Below are 17594 nucleotides of genomic sequence, written 5' to 3'. Positions count from 1 at the left end.
GTGGGTTAGCAATAGATGGTAATGTTGGTGGTTATGATTATTATGATTGACAACAATGATAACATTGACCAAACCCATGAAGACGGAAACCAGACAACCAGACTCTTCAACACAGCTTGTAGTCAAATTATAAACCATTTTGCGATCAACATAACTCCCACTCCACCACGATAAACAACCATAAACAACCACAAACACACACACAGACTCATCCATAAATAGCTACACCATTTCTTCCCAGGTTTGCACATACACATCTGAGCAAGAAATACCCCCACACCCTCCCCGACCCAGACACAAAGTAGAGATCCCACAATGCCTTACACCCTACCTGCTTGTTTTTGAGGTCGAGCGAGAGCTCGTAGTCAGATGCGGCAGAGTGAGCACAGGTACCGTTCCTTTGGACCCTCATGGGTGAGGCTGTGTGGTGTAGGCTGGGCCTTCTACCAGTGCCCCCCCTGGCCTCCTCCTGCTCCTCTTTCTCCTCCTGCTGTGGTTGCTGTTGCTCCAGCTGCTTCTCTTCCTCTGTCTCATTCTCACCCTCCGTCTTCTCCTCCACTACTGCGACCTCTTCCTGCACTCCTCCGCCATCCCCTCCACCTCCGTCAGCAGGCTTAGCACTCTCTCCATCCTGCACCTCCCCTGCAACCTCTGGCAGCGAAGTAACCGCCACCTCAGGTGAGACTGCTGGAGGGGAGGCCTCTTCACTGCAGAAAAGGAGGAGAAAATGCAGAGTCAGCCTGCATCCTGGTGACCCTTCACCTCTTCTGTAGAGTGGACCAGGGTGGGGTCAACATCTTTTTTCTGCCTCCCTCCCCCTCTTCCTCTCTAGCACTCCTTCATTCAGATGAGGGGCAAAGAGAGCTGGGAAAGAGGCAGTCTCTTTCTCACTGCTGGACCTCGCCCATAGTGCAATTAGATTTACCCAACAGCAGACAGAGCAGAAGGTAGGACACACAACAGCTCGTGACACCAAATGTGTGACACACAGAAATACAGGACTCAGTCATGCATCTGTACTCGTGCTAGTTGTAGATGCACACAAGGAACGACAGGGACTGTGCTGTGACTTGCCATGACCTCATTGTCATTCTGACAAACTAAAGTGACTACGGTGTTGCGGTTGTGTTAGTGTCTCCACGGTGTCAAGAGGGACATGGATAACAGGACAGTACAACTTTTGTTTTAGTGCCTTTCCCATGTTAGTACGATACTTAGGGACTCTTGTTATGTCTCCCTCTTTTTGCCTCAGTCCACCCATTTGTTCCCTCTCCCTTTGTCCTGTCTCACCCTCTTATTTCTTAATCCCATACTCATCTTTTCCATTCCACTTCTACTCACACTTTCTTACCACCTCCAGACCCCCCCCCCCTCTCTCTCTCTCCTTCTCTTTCTTCCCCATCTCGAAGAGCAGCTTTTTTCACTCCAGATTAATCTGTGAGTGCTTGAGTGTACCGACAGGTCACAAGCAGATCTAGGATAGCACATGCATATAATAAGTCCTTTTAAGGGATATCATGAATGCCTCTATGACACAGGAATTCAATTATCAATTCCATCTCAGAAATTTGATGTATAAGTCAGACAGCAAATGGTGTTGAAAAGGCAACTGCGTATTTGATGTTTACTGAGTTATTTTTGAAAACTGAGTTTCAAGCTCATCGTGAAAACAGATGGTTCGAGGCATCTTGCAGAGATTGAATTGTCTTATCTTTAGCATCTGGTTCTATGAAATGATTTCCTCTTGGTTTAATGGATGAGAGTTGTGGACTGTGGAAGCCCAATATCTTTTTGTCTTCCTCTGTTGGTACTGGAAAATTCAGTGGGTAACTTTTTCCACAGTGCTCAAAGACACAAGATGAATTTTAAATTCGGTTTAATGTGTCAGGAGACACACAAAGGGGAGAATGTGTGTGATCAATAACACCACACAACACCATACCAACCATATTTAGGGAAGCATTTAAAAAATAAAATAGTATTAAGTATGCAGGAAGAAGGTATGGGAATTTGCACTGAAGCCATTAAATTACAATGTGGTTGGAAATGTTTTCACATTTACCAGCAGATTCAAACACTGCTCGAGGGATGAGACAAGAAGAGATAAAAATCTGTTTGTTTGGTTTTTTTTTTCTATGGATCACCCGATGCAATAAGATAGGAGTCAGTGAGCGCAAAATCAGTGCATTAGAGCCTGTAGGTGCAGGAGTTTGGCAAAACAGAGAGTTGTTCTCTCTAAGGAGTAAAAAGTTTTTGCAGTGTAATATGAACCCCAGTGAAAGCAGCCATATGTTACTGAATTTCCACACTGGATCATCAGTTCAGCCCCCTCAAGAAAAATGACTGATTCCTTCTTATTAAAAAAATGCACTCCTTAAAAAACGCACAGTAATCTGAAACAGAGAGAGGAGAAAGTTGCTGTATTAGTGTAAAAACTGAGTACGATGTGTCATAAGGTGTCTGCGCTGGGATATAATACTCTCACTTCTCTAGTCATAATTTATGTACGAACAAAGTAGTGATTTTGACAGTGCCAAGTACTGGTGCAGACTGTCTCATCATACATGTACGTGCACTGCTTTATTTTTATACCTGCAGGCTACACCATTGAGCTTGGAGTGGTTATAGAAAGCACAAGAAGGCATAAGTGCGGGATGTTCTGGCTAGAGCCTCCTGTGGAGTGGAGTGGCTTTAAATAATGAATGGTGAAATAAAGTCTTCCCTCTGCGGAGCACAGCAGGTGCTTTAGTATTTTTGGGTATAAATAGAACCTGGGAAAGACGCACAGTTCCGCTGCCGGAGACGCATCTTTTTTTATGCTTTTATTCCAAGGGTTCGTTTTCTGTTCGTTCCTCTATCTGAACAAATTTTGAATGAGAAGTTTGAGTGCCAAATACCAAAGCTGAAATCTTTTGGGGGGTTTTTGTGCCTCAGAACACATGAAATGCAAAAAGGTGTTTCATCTTCTTCAGAAAAGGATACATTGAAAAGACACAGAACTAAGGGGAGGGGGAGAGAGAGAGCATATGACTGCTACAGACATTGAACAGTGGGCAGGGCCACAGGGGCCTGTATGGACAGTACAAACAGGTCAAGAGCATGAGCACATAGAAGGAAGCACGCCAAGATACACTGGTGCCATGCAGGAACATAGAAGAGCACACATAGAAACAAACAGGAACACCAACAAAGTGTGGCTTCCTTTGAGTGTGTGTGTGTGTGTGTGTGTGTGTTGGGGGGTGGTGCATGGTGCCTAATTCAGTGTGTAAGGGTTTAAGTGTAAATTCAGAGGCTTCTCCACTGTACTAACTTGGCCTTCTGACTAAGTCATTCATATTAATATATGCCATAAAGCATAACTCCCACTTCTATTGCCCTTTATATCTTTTGTTTTCCTTCTTTTTCTCATTCTCTGTGCTCTTTTTTCCTCTCCTTCTCTCCATTCTTCCAATCATCATTTTCACTCTTTTGCTGGCTGTCCCTCTCTTTGCCATGTTCCCAGCGCTCTCTCTCTCTCTCTCTCTCTCTCTCTATTACGAAGACTCAGAGACTAGGAGCCTTTGGCCACAGCATCAGAATGAATTGATGGTGAAGGACAGATCTAAGCAGCAGTCTGACACTCACATTCGCCCTCTCTCCCACATCTCTTCTCTCCCCTCCTCTTTCCTCCTCTCCCCTTCTCCTCTCATGTCTCCTTCCCCCTCCACAAAGCGTGCAGCCTCTCCTGTGCATTAGCATTTTGATGCTATTTCAGTCCTGTGTTATTGATCAATGGAGATTGAGGATTCTGTTGTCATTCTATTCAGCATGTGTGTGTGTGTGAATACAGGTCCATTTGCATTCACAGCATTTTTTTTTCTATTCCCTCTGAACACAAATGCACACTGCAGCTGTTTATAAGCACGAGGCTCCAGCCATACAGAGCCTTGCTGCTCAAATATGCATTGCACAAGCAGTAACATCAGTACTGCAATGCAATGCAGAGATATGTCTCTCTCTCTCTCTCTCTCTCTCTCTCTCACTCTGTGTGTGTGTGTGTGAGAGAGAGAGCCCTGTACCCCCGCACCGTCACAGACACAGCTCATGTGCTAGGGAAGAGAAAAAGAGCAATGTCTTTAATGATCCCCCTCTTCACCCACAGTGTGTGTGAGACATTAACTATCCTTGTGCTTTTGGCTCTGAACAAAATTATGCTTATGCAAAAACTCACTGGTTTTTTTGGGGGGGGGGGGGGGGGGGGGGGTTGGTTTTGTTTTGTTTCGTTTTGCGTGTGTTTTATTTTGTTTTATGCGTGTTAGCGCATATGTCGGGGGGGGGGGGGGATTCTTTAGGATAGTTTCCCATTGGTCCCCAGGTTAGTTGTGAGAGCATAAATACTAGAGTCTTAATGCTTTAACTCTGTGTCAACCAGCCATTTGGTGTATCATTCATACTGCTGCAGTCTGAAAGACACCCTGTGTTAAACTCTTGATGCTTTTCGATATCCATGTTCAGAAGGAAAGATGATATGTGTCTGATAGCAGAACATCACTGCTGACAATTCATACATGATTCCTTGTAACAGCCCAGTCAGCCAGCAAACCAGGTCTCACTGGTTGGATGCTAATGCACCAGCACAACAAAGTGCCAAACAGAGGAGGAATGGATCGAAAATCATCCTTGGACTGAAAAGGTCAGAAGGTGCAAGACAGAGAGTCATACAGAAGCTATCTGAGACAAGCCAACATCTGTATGTATGCAGACTACTCATGTTTGAAGCTATCGTAAGGGTTCGTGCCATTTGGCTGGTTTCCCTCATTAAAGTGCCTTTGAGAATCTGAGAATCTGTCTATGTTGGACAGATATTCCAAAGCAATGAACATCTTCACTGCTTAATATTCCCTTGCGCCCCTTCTTCCGCACCCCACCTTTCTCAATATTCCCTTTTCTACAGAAAAATACACAAGTCTACTGCTCTGCCTCGCCTTCCGTATTTTTTCCTGCCCTCTTACTCACAGCTCATGAAGGGAGGATTAATCAGTTTATCATGCAGAACACAAGGACAAAAATACAGACTGGTTACCACTCAATCCCACATAAATAAGCACACCCCTTTCCCCAATACAGCAGAGGGGAGAATAATGTATGGAATACATTTTACACAGCATCAGCCACACCATCAAGAGCCTGTTTAAAATTCCTCTGACTGCCACGCCGGATAGAGGACAGCAATAACAAGTGGAAAAGAGTTATGATGACCAGTATGGTGTAAACGTTGCTGTTTAAAACAACTGTGCTGCGTGAGCATATAAATACATACTTGGGTGGAGAAGAGGTAGGGGGAAAAAAAAGAGAAAGAAAGAGAAATGGAAAGAGAAAGAATGGATACAGACAGAATTAAAGGGGACCCAAGATAATTTATGCCTGGTGCAGTAACGCATGCCCTTACATCCCTTTCCTCTCTCATAGCTCTCTCATAACAACTGTAGTCATTAGTGGCAGCACCATCAACTATTTCAGTTTCCCAATAAGCTCTCAGTTAATTTCATCTTCACATCATACAAACAGTGAGGTGATCACAGTGAAGTGACCTTAGGAACAGGACAAGACTGAACAGAAGCTTGACTCAGCGTTAAACATACCCCACTGCACACACACACACACATACACACACATACACACAAAAAAGCTTTGCCAAAGTTTTCACTCCGAGCTCCTCACCAACATCTCAGGTGAATGCATCACACAGCGACACACTGGAGAAACCCTGTTTATATTTGATCACTGTTCTTAACAACGTTTTGCTGAACTAGTCACACACCACACAAATTCTCTCTCTCACTCTTTGACACCCCCCCCCCCCCAATCCTTCTCTCTCATTCATCAACACTACTTGCATGAGAGATGAGCAGGATTTCAATTGGAGGTGACTGGCCCTAGTTTGTAGTGAGGGTGACAGAGATGAGGGTCAGGACCTTGGCCCAGCTGATGGGGCAGTGATGTGTGAATGAGGCGTGGTGCATTAGTAATGAGTGTAGAAGAGCAGACATCAGCACTATGGTAATGGATGACTATGGCTGGCTGCCACAGAGCAAAAAGAAAGAAAAAATAAATAAATAAATAAATTCACACTATCCGAGTTCAATCAGGGTACAGTTATTCAGAGATCTGAGACACTATACAGGGATAGATGTGCATGGTAAACTCATATCTATCCATCAAACACACACACATACACACACACACACACACATACATGCAAGCATGCATGCACGCACACCCACATGCTTTCAATGACTCTATCTTGAGGTTTCTTAGAAACTAAAATGAACATTTTAAGCACCAAACAAGGCAGTGGAATGACAAATCATCTCTACAGTTGATCTAACACAGCACTGTGTAATATTCCCAATCATGACGCAGGAAAAAAAAACATCTGTTATCTAGGGAAAAATACCTTTGACACATAATAGAAATAAATATAGCAGAGAAACAAATTGAGATACGGTGCAGTAGTAATGTTTTCTCTTACTCTTTAAAGGTATTACTTTGATAAGAAATGGACAGAGAGACACATTACGGCTACAGGAAAGAATACCTTGCACAAGAAACAATGCTCAAGAAAAAGAGGGATATAGTCATGCTGAGATAGGAGTGTGTACATAAATAAAGCATAAACAACTCTTGACTAAGGACAGCTTGGAGGCTCCCTGTGTCGCATTACAATCATTTTTCTTTATTATAGTCTTAAGCAGGGCGTGTGAGGTAAGGTCCTTGCGAACGGTACTGTATGCATAGCACATCTTCACTGTCATTAGGTTCCTAATGACTCCTCGGTTCCCCCACAGAAGTGCTCTCCCTCGGAAGACTGCCTCTGTCACACTCACAGGCCCTTCCTGTTATCTCCGCTCCACTGCTGATCAATCACCTCGCCAAACAATTCTTTGGCAGAAGGACAGCTAATCAAATTAGATAAATGGTAATGGAAACAACCATCCAAATCACTGCTTTTGAAGGATGGGGGAAAAATTAGATAAGATCATTGCTTATAAAGAGCTGGAAGTTCTGTGCTGGGGCAAAAACGAAGGTAGAAGAAAGATCCTCTGTTCTTTGAGACATCGAAATCTACCCTGGAACATGAACCAAGACCTAAACGGCAGAAGATGAGGTCATGTGGTCTGAACAGTGTCAGTATTACATAATGTAATACTTCTGTGAATCTATGTTTTTCTGCGTCCCTTAGAATGTGTGTAATGTTCTTCTTTTCAGAGAAAAAGAGAGGAAAACCCTGAGATATTGAGGATAATGTTCAAAGTCAATCTCCTCCTCAGCTCTTGCTGAGAAAGAAAGTCCTGAGACATGCAGAGAGGAGGGACTGTCCAGTGTTAAAGATGCATGAGGAGGCACACGAATGAGAGAACCAGAGAGCTGAGCTAAATCACCATAAGTCACCACAACAAAAGCCTCCCGTTACGCCTGATTCAGTAACTAAATATGACTCCCGTCAGAAAGCACCACATTTGCAAATCCAATATGAGACACAGCTTAAATGAGATGAAAAATGCAAGGTAGAAATGGTAAATGTTAAAGGAGAACAGGAGAACATTAATGTACTCAGTAATGAGTCTATGCATGAACCGCTGGTTTTGTAGAATCTGTGGAATATGTTCTGGAAGTCTGGATCATTACACAGGAAGGACATGTATTTGCTATTCATTCACATTCCAATAAGCCCACCCTTACTGAGCTATTTTTACACATGGGCCCACAGTGGAGGAAAGGACAACACACATGCCTCAAAAAACACAATATGACACTGTGGTTGAGAGTGCAAAACTAAAAAAAGGAAAAAGAAATGAAACTGTAAGGGTTTGTTCAGATTTTTTTTTTTTTAAATGGTGTTTTTGTTGCAAGTCTCGACACCTTTGACAGTTCAACAATGAAAAGAGGGACATTATTTTAGTTTTTAAAATCTAGATTTTCCACTCGAAAACATTGTAGAGTGTGTGTGTTTGTATGTGTGTGTGTGTGTGTGTGTGCGTGTGCGTGAGTATGTGTGAGTGTGTGTGCATATATCTGTGGTTTGTGTGTGTGTGTGTGCAGCTGTGGGGGGTGAAGTGCCAGGCATTAATGGCAGCACCAACATCTGAAAAAAGCAGACACTCTTCACACAAAACAGCTGAGCAGTCGGGAAGCACAAAAACACAGTGAAATTCGTTTCCCCTCACCACCTACAACAGCACATACCAATGAGAGAGAGAGAGAGAGAGAATGAGGTTTGAGAAGAAATGAAGAAGAGACGTGTGGTGGCAGGAAATGGATGGGACAGAGCAAAAGTGAGAAACAAAGAGAGAAAAACCAGAGTAGTGAGGAGGGAGAAGAAAGATCGATTAAGTATTAAAGTTATTGATAAACACAGGACTGAAAATACACCTAAACAACAAGAAAATGTAGTCTTGGTGTAGCAGAATAATTCTGACATTTAAATACACTTTTCCAAAGTGTTGTATATATCTGCATGTCAAGGAAATGTGCCAGCCTACATTCTGTATTTCTTCTACTCTTTAAGCCTATTTTAGCAGCAAGATAAGACAGCTGTTGGCTTTTTGTCTGCAACTTTTTCCCTGTCTTTCTCCCATTTTCAGTCCATTACTCTCTCTCTCTTTTTCTACTTTCCTCTCTCTCGAGACTGTAGCAAACATGCTTACATAGATGGCTTGGCTTGACTTGCTTTACTTCAAGGATTTTTTCCTCTCTTCTTCCTTCCCTTCCTCCCTCCCTCCACTCAGTTAGAAGGGCTATTTCTTCCAAGTCGTTGGGGAGAGGAGACCTGTAAACACTGTTTATCAGGTGGAGATGGTCTGAGCGCAAAAGCAGAGCGGGAGGGATGCCTGACTTGACTTCTTGTTCCGTTCCAGGAGACCCAACACTGTTATCTTCACAAACTTCCCGACACGCAAAGCAAGCTCCCCAAATACCAATGCCCCTCATCGGTGAAATTGCTTTGAGCATTAAGAGGGAAAGAGAAAACACTTTAAGAGAGCAGTTTCAATAAAAGTTGGCTAAGAACTCAGGCTTGGAAAACTTGAGTGTAAGAGGAAAAGATGCTATCCTCCACTGAGATGAGAAGACAGCAAATTCAATTATGACTGTTCAAAAGAAAGACCATCTTTCTGAAACTAGGTTCATCTGAACTTGTTATGTCATCACTTGAAAGCAGTTTGGTCTGTGTGATGTGGATTCAGAGAATCTAATGGGGGTTGGGGGTAGTCTCAGTTTCATCTTGATTCGGGTGAGCTTATGACTGAACATACAATGACCTGTTATCGTATGCCAAAACAAGAGAGCATCCCGCTGTTAGGGGATTTTTTTTAAAGCAACGAAGGCATTGAGATTTGGCCTGTCCTGTCTGCCCTGTCTGGAAAGGCATCCTCAGCAATCTTCCAAAGACGACGACTAAACACAGCTTGGCTGGCTGGATCACTCAGCTATCCTGTATTCTTCAGTAACTATGTTCAGTCTCATGACAGTCCCCTGATGATGTGACAACTCTCTCTTCTTGCGACAAGATAGGAAATGACACATCTATAACAGTAAACACACACCTACAACAGGAGCCAGAGATCAGGGAGGAGCCATTAAGAATGTGACAAGCCATCAACACCTGGCCTGTCTGGCATCAGGGTCAAAAGAGGATAAACTTGACACTACTTAACTGCCCAGCCTAGGTGTACGGACAAAAAAAGGTAGGTTTAAGTCAAAAGCCATGTGGCGGAACTAGTTGAAACTTTGAAAGAACTTGTTCTTTATAATTAAGCCAATGTGCATATCGTAGAGTTTTTAGTTCAAATATGCCTAAAGATGTCAAAGACCCAGCCTAAATTACTAACAAACAAATGCAAACAAGTGTTCATTTAATCAAAAGAGTACATACAAGTTTAGCGACTTTAAAAAAAGAAAAACTGTGTTTACTCTTCGTAAACTGCAATCCCTCTTTTACCGATGGATTATTTGCAGATCTGCAGCAAATCTCTTCACTTTAAAAACTCTGGTCCTTCAAACACATTGGGGTCCAGTGTCTCTGACTACAGGTAAGCATGTCATGTTACAAGAGAGATGCACAGATATACATTCTGACTTAGGACATGCTGTAATGTAAAGGTGCAATGGTTGGAATACAGCTTAAACCTGTCTAAAAAAAACCTCCTAAAACACATGATCAGCACTGGAAAGTATTTTATTTAAATTTATCTGTACCTGTTTAGTTTTATTTTGGGCTCTCTGTTATCTTCCTCTCCAACATTTCTATACATGAACACTCTCTCTCTCTCTCTCTCTCTCTCTCTCTCACACACACACACACACACAAATAAGGATAGGCAGTCTCATTGGCGCATGCTCCCTCCATCACAGTCCCAGTGTGTCATGCTATTGTGCAAAATGAAAAGAAAAATCTAACACTCCCCTCTTTCACAGAATCCTCTAGAATTAGCAAATTGTTGCTTTAGCTCTTTCAACAATACACTGAGCCCATAATGGGGGTGGAGGATATGGCCAAATGCACATCTGATGATAGAAGAACAAATGGCAATTTTTAGATTCTTCCCTAATTATCTAAATGGATAAGACTGGGATGGATGGGAACTCAGGAGGGCAAAGGATGGCAGTGCATCTATGGCAATGTTGCTAACATACCTCACATGCTTCTTGGGTGGAAGAAGGCTGCAAACATGAATGACTAACTGTTATTCACAGATGCCAGTCAATGAGTGCCAGTGCCAAACACACTGTTTACTCGCACTACTACTCAATCTCTGGCATACTGCCCCCTTCTGAGAAGAAAACACTCCCTGTTGTGAAACAGCAAAGTGAATCACTATGCTTTAAAATTCACCTCCATTGAATCAACTACTATTTTCTTGTATCATCGGTCATTTGTTGGCCACACATAAAATTACTACAGTCAAAATCAATATGAAACGAGCTGATAAAGCAATCGCCTTATAGAAAGCATGTTATTTAGCCATGTGGTCATTGGTTTGATCTTAAACCTGAGAGTATTACCAATAATCATTTTACAAAGACAGTTTTTTTAGGCATTTATCCAGTTTTGCCATTCTGACACTCTGCTCTCAATAAACCCTGGTGTCAAGTCACACTCAGGTGTATGAGATCTTACAGTAGACTTATGCCTTCCCTTTAAATGGGATGGCTGTATTACTGACACATATCAGCCCTGAGAGACAGGGGCAGAATAGCTTATTGACCGACTCTAGTATTGGATCTCTGAAGCCTCAAGGTATGAAGATTCTTGTAGCTGGCCATTAGAGAAGGAAAACAAAGTGAAAGAGAGTTGATGAGTGCATGGTGGAAACACACTCAGCAACAACAACCAGTTCTTCCTGTATATCAAACAGATTCGTAGACAGAGAAACTAGGGCGCAACTGTACTGAGCTTCACTGTGGTAATGATCTGCCCTTCATTATCTTCAATTCACGTCATGAACTACACCAAGGGACCCAATTTACACAGAAAAATGAAAAAGTATTAGGATTTTTTTCCCTGTCTTTTTTGGCCGCTATCTTTCAGTTGAATGAAATGGTTATTACTGAGTAATAAGCTGCCACAGTTAATTGACCAGAAACAGCATGACTGAAATGGGGTAGAGGTGCAAGTGAGAGAGTCAGAGAACATTTTCATTAAACCATGCATTTGGACTGAGCATTTGACAGTCGCAAAAATCACCACAGAAAGGGCACGTTGGCACACTCATCCAAACTTTAAATTTGTCGGCGTTCTGACAAAATCTTCATCTTATATCAAGGTTATTGATATTTTAGCAGCACGTATAATATAGAGAAGTCTTCATGACTCTTCCATTAAAGGCACTCATTTCCTGTGAGAACAACCTGAAGAGGTTGTTTTATTCCCTCGTGCTTCTCCACCTCAGGTGAGAGCTCATTTGCTGACTAGCTGGGACAGTCAAAATGCCTTTTCACACCGTATCTCATATATGAGCCCTCCAAGAGAAATGCTTGGCAGTAATTTACTTTTCAGATCCTCAGGCAAGATGAAAGGGTTTATGTGAATGAAAGATTTATTCACTTGGAGAAGAAGAAGCAGTACAGTGGTGAGAGCTCTCAGATATAGCATCGCTCCTCTGTTCCACAAAGTACTTCAGATCACAGCTACTGGGTGTCAGCTCAAAATATCAGATGAGGATGTTGGCAAACTCATCAAAATGAAGCAGTAGCTTCCCTTTCATCCAATCTTGTCTCAGCATGTCCTTGTGGTACTAGAATAAGTTTGGGAGTGGGAGACTCAGCAACTCAACCTTGTAAGTGCTGTCCTTTCGTTCTTCTTCTATCAAAAGTGCTTGAGACAGTGAAGAACACAAATATCTCATCATGAGAGAGAAGCAAAGGTTATGCTGTTATGATTGCATTTGCATGCTAACAGATGGAGGTAAATTTAATAAGTTTGTAATATCTTTAGCCAATCTAACAGCTAATTACAGCATGCATGTTTAGTAACCAAGATTGGAATGAATCTTGTTTATTAGGAAAACAGCTGATAAAATTCACTCAGTTGGATGATTCCTTGACCCAAACCTGCCTTCTGCAGAAAACAATCTAAAATATTCAATTGAGCAGATCCTGATCAAAATGTAATCTCATTTTGACAGAACTACAGATACTGTAGCTAGGGTAAAAAGGATACTGTAGCTAGTAGGCTCTGCATTTGATCAGAGGATGGTTTCATTATTTAGTTCAGTTCTAGCTATATTTACAGTATTGAACATGTTTGACTTATATTCCTCAGCCTTCTTATAGTACCAGAAAAAAACAAATCTGCCATAGCACTTGTGAAAAAGAAGAAAACTAGTATGTTTACACTTAAACTAAGACTGGATAACAGGGGCAAAACTGAACGGATGTACTCATGAAATTTAGGGTGATTCAGCAAGGCTCTTTCTCCAACATATAGCTACACATGTACACATCATGGGTAAAAAGTCCACTATATTCACACAAACCTGTAGGACTGAAAATATCTGCTCATACTCCTGCTGCCCCCTCTGTTCCCATGACAACAGCTAGGCAAGCAAGCAAGGTCACTTTCTCTGGCTGAGACAGTACTGGGAGATGACAGTGTGCAAGAGCAAGAGACAGAGAGAAAGAGGGGGAGAGAGAGAGAGAGAGAGAGAGAGAGAGAGAGAGAATGGACAGTGGAAAAATGGAAGTGACAGGAAATCTGGAAGTGTGATTAAAGAGAATGCATTGTACATGAAGAGTTCCCAAATGTGAATGTGTGTCTGTGTTTGTGCGTGTCAGTGGTAGGTGCGAGATTAATACAACTCTGATTTTGGACAGGTGACCTTCATTTTATTCTTTGTCTAGCAGGTTTATGTATGAAGTGCCAGAGAGGTTGAAGCTTCAGGCCAAGATGACACTGTGAAAATAAAGAGGCTTTCAAAAGCATAGTTTTATTTGTCCTCTGTTAGAGATATCAGAGGACTGTTTCCTACTTATGCGTTTTGCCATATGGAGACTGCAGATTGTACAATGCCACATTAGTGCTGTGAAGTTGTTACCAAAAAGTGGCAGAGCAGTCAAACCAGCTCAACACTCCTCTTCAGGTCACCTTCGCCAACTTTAGCAGCCAGCATGACACAGCTAATTAGTGGCTATATTAATTCTATCAATTAACAACTGCGACTGGCAGCTAAGCTAAGCAAAAAAGCTGACTAAGTGTAAGAATGAAAGACAGCAGGAACAGAGGTGAGAATTATATCATCCTCAAATGCCAAAAAGAGTTGGTTTGGAGTAGGGATGTACCGATCCGATCTCAAAGATCGGTATGGGGCCGATCAAGGCATTTTTTTAACTGGTCGGTATCCGCTTTACTGAGCACGGCCCTAAGCCAGATCCTTTGTTTTACGTCAGCTGTCGTAGAGAGCATGATGGAGGTGTTGTAAACGGAGAACATGATTTGTGGAAGGACGCGGCTAAAATGTCTGCAGTGTGGATATGTTTTAAATTGGGAAACGAAAGCAGTCCAACAGCCACTTGTAATGTTTGCAATGCGAGCATTTCGAGAGGCGGTAGTAACACACAGCTGCGTTCAATAGGCTGCTACCACTTTGATACAACACCTAAGAAATAAATTCTGCGGAATAGGCTACCGTGAATTCACTCGGGTAACACAGGCAAAGGCTGCTCCGAAGCAACATACATTGGATGATATACTTTTAAAAGGAGAGAGAAATCGACAAGGTAAAAAAGATTACCGACAGGGTAATTGAATTAATCGCTTTGGATGACCAGCCCATGTGGTAGCGAATACAGAGGTGCGTTCAAATTCGGCAAATTGAGGCGAACGGGTTTTCTTTTAACTTTTGAATTTGAACATTTTTTAGGTTAGCATACTCCGACGACATTAATCCTCAAGGTTACTAATAACAGCCAAGGTATCATTTCAAAATTGAAACACATACCGCTTTAGCTGTATGTGATGTATGCGAGTTAGCCTAAACTAACGACCACAGGGAGCAATACAGTCGCTTAACTAACGCTAAGGATTGAGAACGATAGCATACAAAAAAAAAGGCTTTCAGAAAAAATACCCACGTAACTGACAGTTCGACAATTTAACCACTTGAATTATCGTAAGATTAAATAAAATCGAACACTTATGTATACTTTCTGGTATAACTCCCACAGTACTCCTTACCCTCTCGACACTACATTTCAGGCACTGCTCTACTGGAGCTTTGCAAGAAGGTTTACTTTGTTATTTTGTACAATAAAAAAGGTAATTAAAAAATGAAGGAACAGGTTGGCCGCTGGCAATTTTTTCTTAATGTATTTGCTATTCAGTTGTCAAGCATATACATCGAACTGGTTTTAATAACTTCAATGTAGGCCAATTGAAATGTGCACTGTGCAACTGTATTACCTAGGAAAATACAAGTATCAGACTGAGACTTGGTATCAGCAGATACTTGATATTAAATGGCTCGGATCGGGGGCAAAAAACCCTAGTTTGGAGCCCTCATTACAGCATCCAAACTTGATAATGGTGGAGCTCTGCTGCTGTGGTAGGACATGGTAAAACTCCTGAAGGTTTAAATGATGTTTACTGTTACTCTTCCTGTAGAAATGATCTACCATGTCGTGTCTCCAAAGATTTCTGAATAGCTACTCACATTAGATTGAACAGGTGCTTCACCAGGTACAAATTGCTTGCCTTCATTTTGTCCTCTTTCCAAACCCTCATATATTTTCTCTTTCTCTCTTTCAAACATGCACAAACAAACAGATGAGCTTGCTCTCTCTCTCTCTCTCTCTCTCTATCTCTCACTCAGCTCATGAAGTCAGAACTAGAATCTGAATCTGAAACAATGAAAAAGATTCTGCCACATGAGGAAAGCAGATGATGGAGTGAAGCTGAGACAGACGGGCATGGTCTGGGATTATTCTAGCATTCATGTGCTGAAAGAAAGTAGTTTTTAATTTTGTTATGCTGCGGGAAAGGTCCTGTGGAACTGCCAAGACTTCAGCGAGGTGTGAACTGCATGAAGACCACAGCAGTAAAGTAATCCACAGTGCATTCACTGAGCTGTTTTACAGTCACCGACCACACCAGATATTGGAAAAGGGGCAGTGAGGTAGATGGGGAGGCGACAGAGGAAAAAGAAAAGCATATGTGGTACAGTATAAATAAACCAAACAGACACAAGTGAGAAATAGGAAAAGACATATGGAGACTATAGTAAGCAGAAAGGGACTATAATAAAAAAGAACAAAGCAAGAAACTGGGGAAAACAACAGAGAGGTGTTGGAGAGAGGATGTGCAAAAATGGCACAGTTATTACCTAGTTATTCATGTGTGGATGAAACTCAGTCCAGGGCGGTGCACTATGTAGGTGATATTTCACCATATACAATAAAGAATGAACAGCAACCATTTGGCTGATTGCTGATGAAAAAAGGTAATACGGTGAGAGGTTAAGACGATCACTTATGTTTTCAAATTTTTTTATAGTTGGTTCATTATGCCAGATTGCGAGGTCTAATTAGCATACCACATCTCGTTAAGGTGTGCATAAGTGACGAGAGGAAACAGGGCCTAATTGAGACGAATCAGTAACTGCGCTACTGTCATGCTGCTTGGTACAGCGGATGTTTTTTTAATGAGGAACCGCAGTGAACTTGCAATGACCCTATACCTTGTCATAGCTCAAAATGTCTTATTGCAGATAGAAGCAGCGCAGAGAGTAGCTTTTAAAACAGCCACAGTGCATAGCTTACCTGCCCAGCAATTCAGTCAGAGCTAATGAAGAACTACACAGAACAGTTTAACATATTTATTGGCTGGGTTTTGTGTTTTGGTAATCATATCTCTGACCTCCTAAGCACACCTCTTATTCACTATCATCAGCCATTTGCTTGACTCATAAGGTTTATACGCTTTCAGGTTTTCATTTCGGCTGGTCAGTACTCCCTGAAGGCAAGGATGATCTAGCCTCTGTAATAATTTACCACATCAATAAATCAATCTGAAGTGAAGAATGGCAGTAAAGACCTCGGTCACTCAAAACACACTTTATGCTTGCACACGGCTACTGAAAATATCCAGCCAGAATTTAATGACAGCTGTGATGCTTATTTTTAAGGGTGTTTCAAGTGAATATGAACAAGAATCAGACTTACATATAAAATAAAATGACTGTATTGTTAGCACAAATAAACAAAAGATGATATACATAAACAAGTAAATAGACCTCTATTTCATGTTCTCCAATCATACATTCACAAAGGTGCCCCATGTTCCCCTCTGCATCATTTGAATTTTGGGGCATGGGAACACCTGAGTATCCTTCCAAAAAATATGACTGATGGAGTGGAGAGCCATTTGTCTATCTCAAGGAGAAAAAAGACAGTGCAAAAATAGTAAACCTTTTCCAAAGTACCTCTGTTCCTCTAATAGTTCCCATGGCTTTTTCTTTCTACTCTGCCTAACAGGAAAGATTCACCTGCTGTTTCTCTTCACTATTTTGAGTTCAATTTAGCTTTTGTTTTCAAATGCAACAACATCTCAGACATGCGGTGCTTGCTCCCATTTGGTCCAGCTGCAGTGACTGTGCACTGGTCCAGCTGCAGTGACTGTGCACTGGTCCAGCTGCAGTGACTGTGCACTGATACAGGACATGGGAATATGGCTGAGTCCTGGTCCAGAGTGACACACAGCACTGGACAGTTGATGTTCAAGTACATGTTATGCCTCTCAACCTTTTCCATGCAGTGACTCAGCCACGGATATCAAGAACCTTGATTGGAGGCCCTTAACCCCCCCCCCCCCCACACACACACACACACACAGTTCTAGCTAGAGTCTGAGACACGGAGCCAAGGGAATGGTCCCATTAAATGTCTTCTCTCAGTACTAAGAGACAGAACTTAATGGTGAACAGGTTGACCAAAGGCTTGGTATTCACCCATTTACAGGACAAAACAGAAGTCTCATTACATCCTGCGCTGATAGGCCATTCTTGTTCCAGAGCTCGCAACTGACCAGGGCCCAAAACACCTACGACAACCTCATTATGGAG

The 17594-nt window shown here is 42.1% G+C and overlaps 1 protein-coding gene across 1 annotated transcript in view; it reads right to left on the bottom strand.

The window, feature by feature from the left end:
* Positions 1-17594, bottom strand: part of iqsec3a (IQ motif and Sec7 domain ArfGEF 3a) — a 74230-nt gene that overhangs the window by 37214 nt on the left and 19422 nt on the right. Inside the window, exon 3 of the mRNA XM_030778115.1 lies at positions 332-707. Within this exon, the coding sequence (XP_030633975.1) occupies positions 332-707 (376 nt within the window). The remainder of the gene's footprint in view (positions 1-331; positions 708-17594) is intronic.

The sequence above is a fragment of the Chanos chanos genome, chromosome 1 (assembly GCF_902362185.1).
Source record: "Chanos chanos chromosome 1, fChaCha1.1, whole genome shotgun sequence".
NCBI classification, from domain to species: Eukaryota; Metazoa; Chordata; class Actinopteri; order Gonorynchiformes; family Chanidae; genus Chanos; species Chanos chanos.
Note: the sequence above shows the minus strand (reverse complement) of the source record. Positions and strands in the feature narration are given on the sequence as shown.